Genomic DNA, 16,372 nt, shown 5'->3' with positions numbered 1-16,372 from the left:
TACAAAAGGAAGGGTAAATTCGATGAAGGGATGGAATATAATGTAGAGATGAAAATTATAAAAGATATCATAAAAGGTAACATAAGAAGTTGGTTAAAAAAAGAAAGAAGAGGATTAAAAAAAAATAAAAGGTAGAGAATGTGATCAGGCAGGACACTAGAACAAAACCATACACTAGAGATATAGGGTATATTTTGGTCTGTTAGAAAAAACTGTATCCCAAAATTTTAATGAAAGAACAACTTATATATATATATATATATATACCAAAAATAAGTTTAACTGCTTTGAAGAGATAGAATATGGCTCTAAAAATGAAAAATAAAAATAGTTTTTTAAAAAAGGGATTGATAAGATGTTGGTTGAAAAAGGGAAAAAGATAAATTCAAAAAAAAAAGAAAAAGCAAACAGAAAATTAAAAAAAATAGCTTTGAAAGACTAAAGAATCATGGGAAAAAAGCCATGAATTTTATGTGCAGTATTCCCCTAGCGCTGGAGTTCTGCCGTTCTCATTGATCATTAAACTTGGTCTTGGCTGGCTGTTCTTGCTGATCTTCTGGGGGAGGGACCTGGTGCCGTGGTTCTCAAATGTCTTTGCCTGGAGGCGGAATTGCCCTGCTAAGTAATCTGCTTGGGTTTGCTCTTGGGAGCTTTTGTTCCCTGCAAGCTTTCTGCACAGCCTTTGGAGGATGAGAATGAAAATGGCAGCCCCCCAATCTCCACCCCAGAGGACCCAAGAACCCAGGGTCCCACTCCTCAGTGAGCCCCCAGAGAAAAGCAGTCAATCACTCCCATCTCCCTGTCTCTGGCTGCACTCCGTGCTCACCTGGCCTGTGACTGAGCATTTCTATCTCTGGCACATGACCCCTTTTGGAGTCTCCAAACCCAGCGGATCCCTGTGGTGCACTCCCATGCTGCTCCTCCCAGGGGAGGTAGGGGAGTCTCCCCGGATCTGCCGCTTGTTGGGTCCCTGCAGGAAGAGCAGTGGCCTGACTGTGCTGTGGATCACAGTTTATGGCGACCCTGAGCTGAGAGCCCGCTCCTTGGCTCCATCTATGCAGCTGGATTCCCTGCTCTGATACCTGGGAGCTCTGCCGCACTCAGGCACCCCCAGTCTTTCTGTGACTCTGAGGGTCCTGAGATCACACTGTCCCAGCGAGGGTTCCACCCCCTGCTTAGCCACTGAAGCAATGTCCCTCAGACTTCTAAAATTTCCGATTTTGTGCCCCGCTGCTCTAATCACTTGTCAGTAGCAGCTGACAGAGGACCCCTCCCCCACTGTCTATCTTCACAAATATTGCCTCTGATTCACTTTCCCGCACGTCCTACCTTCCAGAAAGTGGTCGCTTTTCTGTTCAGAGAGTTGCTGCTATTCTTTTCTTCACTCTCTTGTTGAGTTCATAGGTTTTCAGAATGGTTTGATCCCTATCTAGCTGAATTCCTGGGACCAGACAAAATTTTGATCTCCTACTCCTCTGCCATCTTGCTCCTCCTTCCTCTATACTTTTCCTTTTTATATGAGGATTTAAAGGGGAGATATATGGGCTTAACTGGAAATGCTGTGTTTTTCCACTTGCAAACTTTTCAAAACCAAGAACCATGCCTTATTCATTTTTATTTTCCCTACAGTACTTAGTCTAATAGTTTAGTAAGTTCCACATAAATATTTATTGACAAAAATTATATACTTTTCAGAAATAGAAAAACTAAGTTTTACTATATGAGTGAAACCCATATATGTTAGTTGTGTTTTTTGTTTTCATTTCTATTTCTTTTTTTCTCACCTAGATATGCAAATATTTATGGATTATTGGTTGTTGATAAGGTGCTAGGTTGAAGTAATGGTGTAAAAGTAGGCACATATAGATCTGTTAGCATACTGCATAGCTTTATCTATAATGTCTCGATACTATAGTTTCAAAAGTAACACACGCAACATTTTCAACTGCATGCATTTCCCACCAGTTCACTGGCAAAGCTTGCCCATTGAGGTAGTTTGTCATTGCCACAGTTCTACCTCCCTTCTTGAGTACTTCTCTGTCCTTGGGAAGAATTCTGTACCTCCATGTTCCTCTTCAAATGTCCAAAGTCTCACACCTGTCCTAGGGCTCAGCCCACCGTCAGACGTGGAATAATCCATTTCTCTCTGCTTATTTACATTTACTGTTTTTAAATTGTTTAAATTATGACTGTTTCTTATTGAAAACTGGGACAAAACAAAGGATAGAGGTAGAATAAGAAAAAAGAAATAACAACCATAATAATGTTCTAGACACATCACTGTCATGTTGACATGTTGTCATTTCAGTTTATTTTTTATATGTTTTAATATTGGTAAATTCATATTGCATAACAAAGTTTTACTTTTATTTTCTGTCTAATTTTATAGCATTTGCCATTTATTTTGTTATTTAAAAAATCAACTTAAATTTTATCTTCAGCTTTGCTTAACAATTTATCATGGGACATATTCCTCTTGATTTTAATTTATATATGCTAAGATGAAGATGTAAGTTGTCTTTACATCTCTCCCTTCCCTAAGAAATAACTCCCTTCCCTAAGAAATAACTTGCTCATTGCCCAACACAAAAAGCTGTAGGGTAATTCCTTGTTCCCCTCCAATTTATGCTGTCCAGTGTAACCTTTTAGATTCAAGTGCATAGTGAAATGCTCTGGGATTGTTATCATGTTCCACTTCAATCTATTTTTTATTCCAGTATTAAAAATTCTTTTTTTTTTTTTTTAGCTTTATATATAGTAGTTTTACTATTTGGAAAGGTAGGTTCCTACATCATTGTTTTTCCTCTTCTCAATATACATAGTTTCCAATCCAACTGTTTTCAGATGAAATTTAAAGAGCATTTGTTGTTGTTGTTTTGTACTTATATAAAAATTTTCATAACATTCTCATGTGTTTTTATTGTGGTGAAAAACACATAACAAAAAAATTTACTATGCTAGCCATTTTAAGTGTACAGTACAGTAGTGTTAACTATATGCACATTGTTGTGCAATAGAGGTCATTAAAAACAAAAAACTAGCCTTGAGTTGGTAGCAGGTGTTGATTAAGTAATTTGAGGAGCTCAGAATTTCAAGCATTCTGTCTACCACGTTTTTGTTCCTTTCCTCATTTTCAAGTCCTCTAAGTGAAAAAAATGTACCCCATGATCAGTGTCCTTGCTCAGATTCAGCTTCCTCTCCCTATGGAGACTCTATGGATTTTGCAAACTGCCTTGGTATTTCATCTGCTTTGGTAAAAACAGAGATGCAGCCACTTGCAAAACCAGAAACCTGTAATTGAACTGACTGTAGAGCTATCCATCTCCCTCCTCAATTGAAGAGATACTCTAGACAGGAAGATGATGCCAATCTCACACAATGCTCATGTGGATACTTTTTCCCCACAGACTGTAGGAGTAGAGGCCAGTTCAGAGCATTCACACAAGAATCTCGAGAGAAACGCTCTGCTCAATACAGCTATGCTGATGAGGAAGATAAGGACTTAAGTGATCTAATCAGTAGGTATGTACATAAATATCTAATTTCTTTGGGCTATTTACCATAGATTTATATCAAATATACAATTTGAGGGGTTTTATAGAAACCATGGTTGACTCACTTACATATAGGATAAATTATACAACAATGAACAAATAAATAAATTTTGTAATAAATATGGGTTCCTTTTCATTCTGGGACATCATATCCAGGGCATACTTAGCAATAAATATTTCTCAATAAAGTACAGAAAATTGCACATCATAGATGTTATTTATGATTTAAATTTAATGATTCCTTAAATTACATTATGGATATTGCTGTTTTTAAAATTCTTTTCAAAAATAGGAAACTCAGCATATTGTTTGTAAGAAAAGTAATAATATTTATCAAGCTAAGTTGATTTTAATTCATGTATAGTGTCTTGCAAGGAAGGTTTAATTTGTGACCAAGATGGGATATTTTTGATCCCTCAGAAAATCGAGAAATGTCAATCTTATTCCTTCATCAAAATCTTAGTCTCTTTAAGATTATGGTGACCTCATGGATGTTCTGCTTACCTGTAGCCTTAGTCACTCAGCTACAGATTGGTTAATTTCAATTTTAGTCTCCTGCCAATCTTATCAAATTTGACTCAAACATGAGCCTTGCAATTGGGAGTTCTGTTTATTTTTGATGTGATAATAAAAAGATAATACCAGTTTTGTTTTTTCTTCTAACTATACACACTGCAGTAAGCCTTTGTAGATAGTTCTGTTGTGCTGAAGACTTGTTTAGACCAAAGAGGGCCAAATCCCATCACTCAGTGTGCACAGATCATTCAGGCTATGATATCACTTTTACTTTTCTCTGCACATTCATCTTTCTTGCATTTACTCTCTCTCAGTCACAAATTGAGCCATTTTTCAATACATTATTCATGAATTAACATCAGTTTAACTTGATAAATATTATTTTTTTCTTACAAGCTATGCTGAGTTTCATGTTTTTAATAATATATAGCAACATCCATACTATCCATCTTTTCCTTCCATCCTCCCCCCACCTTCCCCACAATCCCCCAGTAATCTCCCTAGCTGGTATCCTTGTCTCTCTTCTCCCTTTCCACACTGTCTAAAACACAAATATGATCAGGCCTAAAATGTCTGTGTAGTGGTTAAAAAAGGACTTCTAAATTTTGTTTTTAAAAATCCTGATTTGCATCCAGCTGCACAATTTAATAGCTGCATCATATGGACATATTAACTTTCTGTTACAGTATTCTCATCTGAAAGACAGGTCTGCTTCAAGTGTCTCTTGGCACTGCTGGGTGCATTGAGTGAAGCGATGTGGCATCTAGGTCAGAACAATCAGAGCTGCATGGTCCCTGAAATGGATGAAGAATTATGGTCTGCTTTATTTAGCTTCCCTGACTCATGCCACCTCCTACCCCTAGCCCAGGCAGAAGTCATTACCTTCTTATTTGTCTTCCTCATACAAATGTTGTATTTCCTGCTTGTTCATCAGTCACCCTTTTCTGAGAGAGTGTTAGCAGCCTACTTACTGGAAAGCACCCTCACATGTATCTTAGCATAATGCTTATTACATAACGCACACCCAACACATACTTGTTCCATTGTGAACACCATCTGACTGTATAATCTGGTTTTGCCAATATCAGCTACTCCCTGTGTTCCTACATTCAGTACTTTAAATCTTGGTTATACCTTTATACAATCATCCAGACTTCCTTGTGGCTAAATCCCCTTTGATTCAACACTGATGATCTACAGGAGAGAGCACCATGAAAACAAAAGTGTCAAATAATCTTAATTAAAATTATCCATTATTACTAATATCGTCCATGTCAACATTGGTACACTTGAATCAATTTGAACATAGCACCATAGTAAAAGCTGGTATGAGGCCACTAGTGATTCATGGTGCCCCTAATTCATAGTGTCTTATGGGACATAGAGTTGATCTAGTGACTGAGTAACTGGCATTGTTAACTCCTGTTCTTTTTCAATGCTATCTTTTCCTAAATTCCCTCTCTGATATAAGCTCTGTAACATGTCCTTGGCTTAGGAATTGTTTTACAAGCTCATGGGATGTACTGTATCTGGCAAGCTATTTTCTTACTGAACAATAGAAGACATATATCAAGCAGAACAAAGCAGAACAGTTTTGAAAGTTACAATGGCTTCTTCACAAAGAACCTTTAACAAAATTTAGGGAAAAAAAAAGAAAACTTGAGGGCGCCTGGGTGGCTCAGTTGGTTAAGCGACTGCCTTCGGCTCAGGTCATGATCCTGGAGTCCCTGGATCGAGTCCCGCATCGGGCTCCCTGCTCGGCGGGGAGTCTGCTTCTCCCTCTGACCCTCCTCCCTCTCATGCTCTCTGTCTCTCATTCTCTCTCTCGCAAATAAATGAAATCTTAAAAAAAAAAAAAAGAAAACTTGAGACATTAATAGCACATCAACTAAATCAAATCTATATAAAAATATTTTTGACAATATATTGTAATCATAGGTGGATGGAACTTTCATTTCAATTTTCCAAACTCATTATTTACCTCTGTCTTTTGAGAACTTCAGTTAAGCTCTAGGAATCATATTTTAAATTCAGCCCAACACTTTTTATTTCCTTTTATTATCGATAATACTGAGCTATTTTGCATTGGGTTTAAGATTAGATTTTTGTCAGACTAGTATTCTTAATTTAGTTCTTGCCATGAATTTATAATAGAGCAAGGAAATTTCCCACCTGGGTGCTATATAATATATAATATTTAATTTGTCACTGCTCTTTCACTGTGAAGTGGAATGAATAATTTTTAGCAAAAGACATAATTTGAGATCTAAATAATATGTCAAATAGATATGTAATACTACGTGGCATTCCCTTTATTTCCTAAGAAATACTTCCTTATCATTTTGAGTAAACTATGTGGAACAGATGTGACATTCTGGATTATCTTCTTATATGTCATTTAATTTATTTTCTAATTCCAGTCACATCTTTTTATGTCCACACAGCGTAGCAGTCACAATGTCCTGTACATTCCAATGCCTGAGGAATAGTTGTTAATTTTTTTTACTATGCAACTTCTATTTTTCAGCATTTTATTTGCTTCTTGTATAAACAGGCAACAAGATCACTTGTATATTGATGAAGATGGTAGAAACGTGACACTTCTGGCAAAAGCAAATTTTGCCCAAGATTTCAGCAATTTTGCAGTGGAAATTCAAAAAACCATCAAAGCTCTCAGAGAACAGGTTCGTTTTTTTCCCCTAAGTAACATGTCCTTGTTGTAGAGATTGGAATAACTAGATTAAAAAAAAAATCTGTCCAATGACTTTGTGAATATATAGCACAATACCAGAATAATAATGAGGAGTTATTATATTTATGTGGACAATTTCCTTATAATAGTTGAATTCAGGGAAGGAGCACTGGGTAAAATCCATTTCCTTTCTACCAAATACCAATATCTTCAATACACAGGGTCCCAGTGATGGAGCTCTCTGCTCAGTGAGTTTCTGAGTTCCTGCTCAGTGTCTTTCTGAATAGTTGTGTTTGGGTGCTCTCTTTATCTCTGTGGATATAGATAATTTGTAACAGGCCAACACATACTTTTCTTATAATTTTTTTGTTTTTGAAATGGAGTCCAAACAAGCCTCTTAGGGATTACTGGTTTGTCTGGCTTTCCTTTTCTGAAAAAGCTATTGTTAAAAATGAAATTTCCACACTCCTCTGCACTTTTGCTTATTTTGCCAGGTGTTCTGGCTCATGGTTTATTTCATTTTTTCTAAAATTTGGGAATGAGTCAATGAGAGATTTGGCTTGTATTAGAAATGGCAATTAGATGGTTTTATTCAGAAATGGAAGTCTGATCTCTTTCAAGGCACGGTGCCATGCTGGCTCCTTCTTCAACTTTAATGTCACTGTGAAGCATATTCTTTCCTTCCTACCATCAGTGGTCTTGAGGCAGAAAGCACTGTAGGGGTGTGAGAAAAACCCAGGGTCTGCAGACAGGAAGTTCTACCTTTATAAGTTGTCTGAACTGGGCAATTTATTTGACCATTCAGAATAAGTGCTGTCCTCTGGACTTTCAGGAATGTTATGAGGATCAAACAAGATTATATGGCAGAGGCACTTTGTGAACAGTAACCTCCTTAACATATTACTGTTGCGTTTGAACGTAAAAATATTATCTTGTATAGAAATGCGAGATTACCTGCTCGATGTGATGTGTGTGCCACCCTTAGGGGCTGGCTGCAGCCATGGTTTGCATCAGTGTGCTACCCATCAGCACCGTTCCTTGTGACCAGAACACCAATTTGTCCAATCAGTTGTCCAATCTGAGTCTGAACATGAATCTCAAAGATGTGAAGCATTGTTTCTTGAAGGTTATTCTTGAAGGATAAGGTTATTCCATCTTGGAACGGTTGGGGTGACCTAGGACTCTGGGACCCCACTGAGTCTAGGGACCTTTATTTTATTTTCAGTGAGCTTATGTGTCATAGTTATACTGGTAAGAGAAAGTCCTCAGCACTGGGCTGCAGAAGGTAGGCCCTGTTAATTTAAACATTAATCCATTTATCTATATAGCAAATTATTTTTTCATAAACTTATTTTATGGATTTTCAGACACAGGTAGAATCCATAAGCAACATTTTAGTCCAATTTTATCTACATGTTAGTGGTGATATTTCATCTTTGATATGTGCTGTAGTGATTAGAAGCATTCCATATACCCCAAGACTGCAGTAGCTGGCCCTCCTAGTTGTCCAATAACAATTTGAAGTAACACATATCTCTAAATGTATCAAGGAAAAGTGTTTTTTCCTGTTAACTTGCTCTATCTCTTCCATTATATTGTAAATTTCTTAATAGCTGGTGCCGTTTCACTGCTGGATCCTCAGTGACTGACATATAGTACTTGTTTAAAAACAACCAATGTTGGGGCACCTGGGTGGCTCAGTCTTTAAGCAATGGCCTTCGGCTCGGGTCATGATCCCAGGGTCCTGGGATCGAGCCTCACATCCAGCTCCCTGCTCAGCGGGAAGCCTGCTTCTCCTTCTCCCACTCCCCCTTCTTGTGTTCCCTCTCTTGCTGTGTCTCTCTCTGTCAAATAAATAAAATCTTTAAAAAAAAATAAAATAAATAAAAACAACAGATGCTTCTTTTTGTTTTGTTTTTTATTATTTTATTTTATTTATTTGTCAGAGAGAGAGAGAGAGAGTGAGCACACAGCAGGGGCAGAGGGAGAAGGAGAAGCAGGCTCCCCACTGAGCAGGGAGCCCAATGCAGGGCTCGATCCCAGAACCCTGGGATCATGACCTTAGCTGAAGGCAACCACTTAACCGACTGAGCCACCCAGGCAACCCTGTTTTCTTTTTGAACTCAAAAAGTTCTGGATCTATGAGGAATGTAAAGGGTTTGTAAGGATTGGACAAATATGGAAGAGGCAGTTTAGAAGGTCCTGAGAGCTCTTACAGGAGTCAGGTTTTCCTGAGCTGTGGCAGGACACACTGATGGGAAGAGGGGGCAGTAGGGCACAGAACTGTGGGCACACTGAATGAAAACCAACAAAATCTTGACAGATAAAAATTGAATGAGTAAATAAATATGACATAATACCAGCATTGGGAAATATTGATTCAAATCAGAAATCAACCCAGATCATGTAAAGTAGATTGAAAAAAGAAAATAAAAGGTTTAGAATGGAACACAGAGATAAATTGACCATATTTCCTGGGTGGCTTTCAAGAGCATCTACAACAACGTCTATGACCAGAGCAAGAAGCACTCAGAGGTGGACAGGATGATGAAGACAGAAGTTTTGAGGACAAAGCATATTTTCAGATATAACAAGCCCTTAGGATTTGTGAAATTAATATTTGTTGTTAATCTGTCATTTACTGTATAAAGACCTGCGTTTTAATGGTCTGTGTTAATGTGAAATTCATCCTCTTAGCTAAAGAAGGACATTTCTAAATGTGCAGTGTGTGCAGCTTTGTAGCTTTTCTGTTGCTTATCAACATGAATGCAATACATTCTGTAAATAAATAAAAAACAAAAATTAAATCCTTTATTTTATGAAAAGTGAGCATCCAGATAAAGCCATGTGTATTTCTCATGGTAAAATTAAAGACAATGAAGAAGTAGATTAAACAGAATATAGAAACTGTAGTCCATAGTCGTATTCATCATGTAGGAGATTATTATTATTGTTTTTTTTTTTTAAGATTTTATTTATTTGAGAGAGAGAGAATGAGAGACAGAGAGCATGAGAGGGAAGAGGGCAGAGGGAGAAGCAGACCCCCTGCTGAGCAGGGAGCCCGATGTGGGACTTGATCCCAGGACTCCAGGATCATGACCTGAGCCGAAGGCAGTCGCTTAACCAACTGAGCCACCCAGGTGCCCCGAGATTATTGTTATTCTTGAGACCATCCCTTGTCTAAGACACAAGATTCCAACCTTCAGTTACTAGCCATGGGTTTCTACCTTTACTTTCTGACCCTAGGTGCATTTTGTCTACGGGGCTGTGAAATAGTGCCAGTCTTGACATTTTCCATTGTTGGTGGTTTACATTTATTAGGTGACTTTGGAATGTCTAGAAAAGATATTCATTAATGGTGGTCCTTTAACCATGATAGAATCAAAGTAATGAAGGTGGTCTGCAAATTCCATGGTGTTATAGGTGTTTTGTAATCAGTGGATTATAGTAAATTATATTTGCCTTTAAATATGATTCTGATCATTGTAGAGATAACTAGAGCCATAACTACATTCAGAACATTTAATTATTTCAATCTGTGATAGTGCCTAATTTACATGGCTGTAAAGAGTGTGTGTGTTGCAGGGGGGAGGTGGTATATAATGAACAATGAGATGATATATAAGAACTTATACCTTTAATTAAAATTAAATTCTTAAAATGAGGTTTTCAAACTGTTTGATGTCACAGTAAGTGCTTTATAAAGAATAGTTGAAACTTTGGGACAAGTTCTCAGATCTCTAGTATCCTTTTGTATGAATATAGAGTAAAATAAGACATACATTCGGACTCAAACCATCAGATTTTTTAAGAGAAATCTAGGCCATTCAAATAAGCTCTTAAGCCATTTATTTCAAGTTCTATTCAAGCTAAATAAGACACGCAAGTTTGCATTTAATATTTAAAATTAATTAAAATAAGCATATACTATATTTTTGTATAAATGTCAATATCATAATAAAACTGAATTGTAGTCTTCATATGGTATATGCTTTTTCCACAGCCCTTTGGTATAATGGATATGTTTTCTCTTTCTCTAGGAGCCTCTCATACAGATATTTATTATTTTATGGTTGAGGTTTATGGTGTTTACACCTCTGTCATTATATTATTTTCCAGAGCTAGAATTTACTTAAATTGTTATAGGCTTGGAATTTATCTTGCAAGTATATCATTTGTTTATAGAAAACAAAATGCTCTGTACATTTGATGCAATTTCTAGAGTCTCAATGTAGTAAAAAATGGAGTCTACCTGTTTTATTATATGGGCCTAAATATCATTTTTCAGATATTGTGTCATACATGATCAGATCTCAGACCTTATGGCACAACTCAAAAACAGTGCCTAATTTTGAGTATCAATGAATAGTACAATGGAGATACACAGATATCACTAAATAATTTGCATGTACTTAAGATCATTTGGAACACCACATCAATATTATGACATTTTAGAGTGAATTTTCTTTTTTAATATTTTATTATTTCTTAATATGAAATAATTTGCAAGTGATTTAAAAATTTTTCAATAGAAAGAAGAAACACTAAAATTAAATTTAAAATGTAATCTCATTTTATTTCCCAAGGAGATGTATAAGTCAGTTTTCAGTGAAAATAACAGAAACCCTCTAGTAATTACAAGTAAGATGGGTTTAAATACAAGAAGTCATAGGTTTTCACAACCTTTGGAAGGGTGAGAGGAATAGAGGTAATAGAAACAGGTGCTGGAAGCTATTTGGTTCACAGGAGCTCATTTGGAAGCCACAGTGAGTCTCAACAATTTCGCAGGAGCCTGAAGCTCAGCCTATGTACCTGTTAACAGTTGTGCTTGAGAATAATACTCCTTTCCTTTCCAATCTTACATGAGTGCCTCTCATTGGTAGACTAACCCAGAACCATAATGGGAAGGAAGTTAGGGTATAGTTGTCTAGATTTCTCCTCTGAGATCTATGTAAAAGGGTGCAGTTGATGATAATTTAATGATAGATAACCCATTGCCCATATTTAGGCAAGATCATGTATTTCACTCTAACTTGGTAATTGGTTGGGTGGTTGGAAAGATGGAATGTGAAGTTAGAAAGATACCTAGTGGTCACAAAGACAAAATTCTTGTTCTGAATTCAGATTAGTTAGAACAAACAGATAAGAAGGGAGATAAAGAGAGCAATAGATTGTCCACTATAACTCATTTATCCAAAGTGGGTTCTTTCATGAGTTCAAAGGGGACAACAGTAGTAATAATTAAGCCTGAGGGGGGAGGGAAGCATAAATTAGAACTGTTCCAGAAAATCCAGCTCCATCACTTTACTGAACAAGTATATGAGGATGAGTGAAAGAAAGGAATCAAAGATACTTCAGAGGCTTCCTTTTAATTAAGGGACAGGTAATGTTATTACTAATATAACAACCACAGAAAGTGAAACAATTAAAGCTAAAGGAAGTTTTGACATATATAAGGAACAGAAGCATGTCAAGTATGGCTGGAGAATAGGTAATCAAGAATAAGAAAAATCACATGATATGAGTCTGAGAGGCAGAAACTGTCTAAAGAAGAAGGCCTATAAAGTGTTCTCCTGAATTCCAAGTCTCTGAGGAACAAGAAAGATGTTTTGCATTTGAATTTAGATAATTTGATCTGGTTTCTGTGGGAGAACTGATAAAGGAATACAAAAGTGACTGCAGTGATCTGTCGTGTTCCAGAAGTGAGCAGATGCTGTCTTAGGCTATGCTGATGATTTTAGGAAGAAAAAGGACAAGCTTTGGAGATATAATTGTGAAGCAGAATGGTCAGGACTTGGTGACTGAATGTGTTACAGCAACTCCATTTTGATGTGGAGAAGCTCCTGCCCAAAGTGAGGTTCTTATGTCAAAACCCATGGGAGTAATTGTTTGGTATGGACAAAGGAAGATTTATTACTCACACAGCTGGGGAGATGCCAGGGATGTTCATGCACGGAAGACCATGTGAGGACACAGTGAGAAGTTGGCCATCTACAAGCCAAGGGGAAAGTCCTCAGAAGAATCCAACCCTGCCAGCACCTTAATCTTGATCTTCAGCTTCTACAACTATAAGAAAATAAGTTTTTGTTGTTAAGCCACCTTATCTGTAGTACTTTATTATTGCAGCCCTAGAAAACCAATACAGATTTTGGTACCAAGAAGTGGGATGTTGCTGTAACAAATACCTAAAAGTGTGAAAAAGGTTTCAGAACTGGGTAATGAATAGAGGCTGTTTAGAGTTTTGAGGTGCCCATTAGAGAAAGCCTAGATTGTGTTGGAGAGATTTTTGGCAGGAATATGATGTTAAAAGTACTTCTGATGAGATCTCAGATGGAAATAAGGAACATGTTATTAAACATTGAAGGAAAGATGATCCTTGTTATAAGTGGCAAAGAAATTGGGTGAATTACGTCTAATGTTTTGTAGAACACAGAAACTGTGAGTGATGACCTTAGATATTTAGCTGAGGAGATTTCTAAGCAAAGTGTTGAAAGTATGTTCTGATTTAACCTTGCTGCTTATGATAAAATGTAAGAGGAGAAAGAGAAATTGCAAAAAGAAATATTAAGCAAAAATCAACCAGAACTTGAGGATTTTAGAAAATTCTCAGACTGTCCTAGGTATATGTCTATGAGAAATGAAAACATAGATCCACATGTGAGTTTATATATTAGTATTCATAGTAGTGTTATTCAAAAATAGCCCAAAAGTGGTGACAACCCAAATACTTACACATTGATAAAACAGAATGTGTTGTAATGAAATAGAATGTTATTTGGCTGTAGAAAGGAATCAGGTATTGATACATGCTACAACATGGGGGGGCCTTAAAAACATTATGCTAAGTGAAACAGACCTGTCAGAAATATGGCATACCATAGGATACAGCCAAAGTAAACAAATCTATAGAAATAGAAAGTAGACTAGTTGTCTAAGCCTGGGGGAGTGGAAAAGGAAATGGAGGTTGACTGCTAATGTATACAGGGTTTATTTTGGGGTGATGCAATGTTCCAAAATTTGATTGTGATGATGATTGTACAACTTTGTGAATATACTGAAACATTTAAATGACAGTTTTATAGATTCTTTGGGGTTTTCAACATAGACAATTTTATCATCTCTGAATAAAGGCAATTTTGTATCTTACTGTCCATCTATGTACCATTTATTTATTTTTTATTGTCTTATAGCATTAGCTAGGACTAAAAGTTTGAATGAGACTGTTTGAGAAAGGAAAGTTCCCAATCTTATAGGGAAAGCACCCTGCCTGTCATCATTAAATATGTTAGCTATAGATGATTTTTGTAGATTTTTTTTATCAACTTGTGGAAATTCTCTATTACTAGTTACTGAGAATTGTTATCATGGGTGAGCGTTGGATTTTGTCAGATCTTTTTTTTTTATCGATATCATGAACATATGATTTGTTTTTTAGCCTGTTGATATCATAGATTCCACTAATTGATTTTGACTGTTAAACAAGCCTTGTATACCAGGAATAAATCACACTGGGTTATGGTATGTAATTGTTGTTATACATTGTTAGATTAAATCTGCTACTATCTACATCTACATGTATGAGAGGTATTGTTCAGTAGTATTATTCATAATTTCTTTTTTTTCCTCATAATTTCTTAACCTGGCTTTGGCTTTAAATGTTCTATTTGCTTCTATTTTCTGGAAGAGGTTGTGGAGTCTTGCTTTTACTTTTTCTCTAAGTGTAAAGCACCAGTGAATCCATCTGTGCCTTTTGCTTTTTTTTTTTTGGAAGGTTTTTAAATTACTGATTTAATTTTTTAATAGATATAGGCTGTTCAGGATATCTGTTTCTTATGTGAGTTTTGATAATTTATGTCTTTAAAGGAATTGATTCATTCCATCTAAATCATGAAATCTCTGGGCCTCGAGTTGTTTATAGTATTACTTTTTTGTCCTTCTAATGTTCATAGGATTAGTAGTGCTGATTTTATTTACGATGTTGGCAATTTGTTTGTTTTCTATGTTTTCTTGGTTAGTTTCACTAGAGATTTATGAATATTATTGATATTTATAAATAATTAGTTTTTGTTTGTTTTCATTTTCTATTGTTTCCCAGCATTCAGTTTTATAGTTTTCTGTTATAAATTTCATGTCCTTTTTTCCCCATGCTTTGGGCTTAATTTTCTCTTATTTCTCTAGAAATTAGAGTTTTTCTAGAAACTAGAGTTAGTTCATTTGAAACTAGAAAAATAAGAAACTAGGACAATTATAGCAACAAAATTAAACCTAAAATATGACAAAGAAAGGACATCATACGTTTAGAACAGAAATCAATAAAATTGAATATAGAAAAGCAAAAAGAAACCTCAATGAAAACAAAAGCTGATTTTTAAAAAAATCAGTAAGTTTCATAAATCCCTAATGACACTAACCAGGATATAAAAGAGAGAAACACACAAATTTCCAATACTGATTTCATATCTTTCTTCATTTACAATATATGAATTTAATTCCATGAATTTTTCTTTAAGCATTCTTCTATTGCACTAGCCAAATTTTGATGTTATATCTTCATTTTCATTTAGTTAAAAGAATGCATTTCTTTTCTATTTCTCTTTCTTTGATCCATGGATCATTTGAATTGTGTTTCCTAATTCCCAGATGTTTCTGTTATTGACTTTTAATTCCACAGTAATCTAAAAGTGCACTTTGTATGATATCTATTCTTTTCTATTTGTTTAAGGTTGCATTATGGTCCAGGATGTCATTTCCTGCTCTTTGGGACTCAGCTATGTCTCTGCTTCATAGATTTTAAATTTCCAAACCCAAACTAAAGGAGCACCCCTGTCTGGAAAATACTTTTCTTGTGGTAGAAGAAAAAAACCAATGTTGGGACTGGTGTTTAAAACTTTTCTTTAATATGACTCACATTAGTTCTGCTCATGTGTCATTGGCCAGGGTGAGTTATAGAATCAAACTTGATGTCACGGGGAGAGAGCTATACTACTCCCAGAGAGAGTGACCACAGAGGGGTCCATGGAGAAAGGCCCACTATAGAGGACCATTGACTTTTGTGAACACAACAAAGCAATCTATCACAAGCCACTTCCAGAGTGGGAAACTTTGGACACAAAATTGAGTGGGCTTTAGGAATAATTGCTACTTAATAGACCTGGTCTAAATTCAGTCAAATATTCCAGTAAATACTTGGAAATTTCAATACATTGTAATTAGTAAATTTTAGACTCAAAATAACTTTTAGTATATTTTTATAAAATGGAGTACTACTTTTTAAGGGACATACTTTCTCTCTGGATGAATTTTGCAAAAATTTTAATTCTTAGGACATTTACTTTTATGATTGGATCTCTAAGTTTCCTTTAGGTCTTAGATATTCTTTATTTTATTTTATTTATTTATTTATTTATTTTTTATTCTTATGTTAATCCCCATACATTACATCATTGGTTTTAGATGTAGTGTTCCATGATTCATTGTTTGTGCATAACACCCAGTGCTCCATGCAGAATGTGCCCTCCTCAATACCCATTACCAGGCTAACCCATCCTCCCACCCCCCTCCCCTCTAGAACCCTCAGTTTGTTTTTCAGAGTCCATCGTCTCACATGGTT

The 16,372-nt window shown here is 35.9% G+C and overlaps 1 protein-coding gene across 1 annotated transcript in view; it reads left to right on the top strand.

Annotated features, from left to right (window-relative positions):
* Positions 1-8,623, top strand: part of PXDNL (peroxidasin like) — a 422,439-nt gene extending 413,816 nt beyond the window's left edge. The window contains exons 17-19 of the mRNA XM_081817119.1: positions 3,408-3,522; positions 6,625-6,754; positions 8,376-8,623. Of these exons, the coding sequence (XP_081673245.1) occupies positions 3,408-3,522; positions 6,625-6,754; positions 8,376-8,411 (281 nt within the window). The 3' untranslated portion in view covers positions 8,412-8,623. The remainder of the gene's footprint in view (positions 1-3,407; positions 3,523-6,624; positions 6,755-8,375) is intronic.
* The last annotated feature ends 7,749 nt before the right edge of the window (positions 8,624-16,372 follow it).

The sequence above is a fragment of the Leptonychotes weddellii genome, chromosome 4, assembly GCF_054177405.1.
Source record: "Leptonychotes weddellii isolate Sample4059 chromosome 4, ASM5417740v2, whole genome shotgun sequence".
Taxonomy (NCBI): domain Eukaryota; kingdom Metazoa; phylum Chordata; class Mammalia; order Carnivora; family Phocidae; genus Leptonychotes; species Leptonychotes weddellii.
The sequence above is the reverse complement of the archived record's forward strand: the minus strand, read 5'-3'. Positions and strand labels throughout refer to the sequence as shown.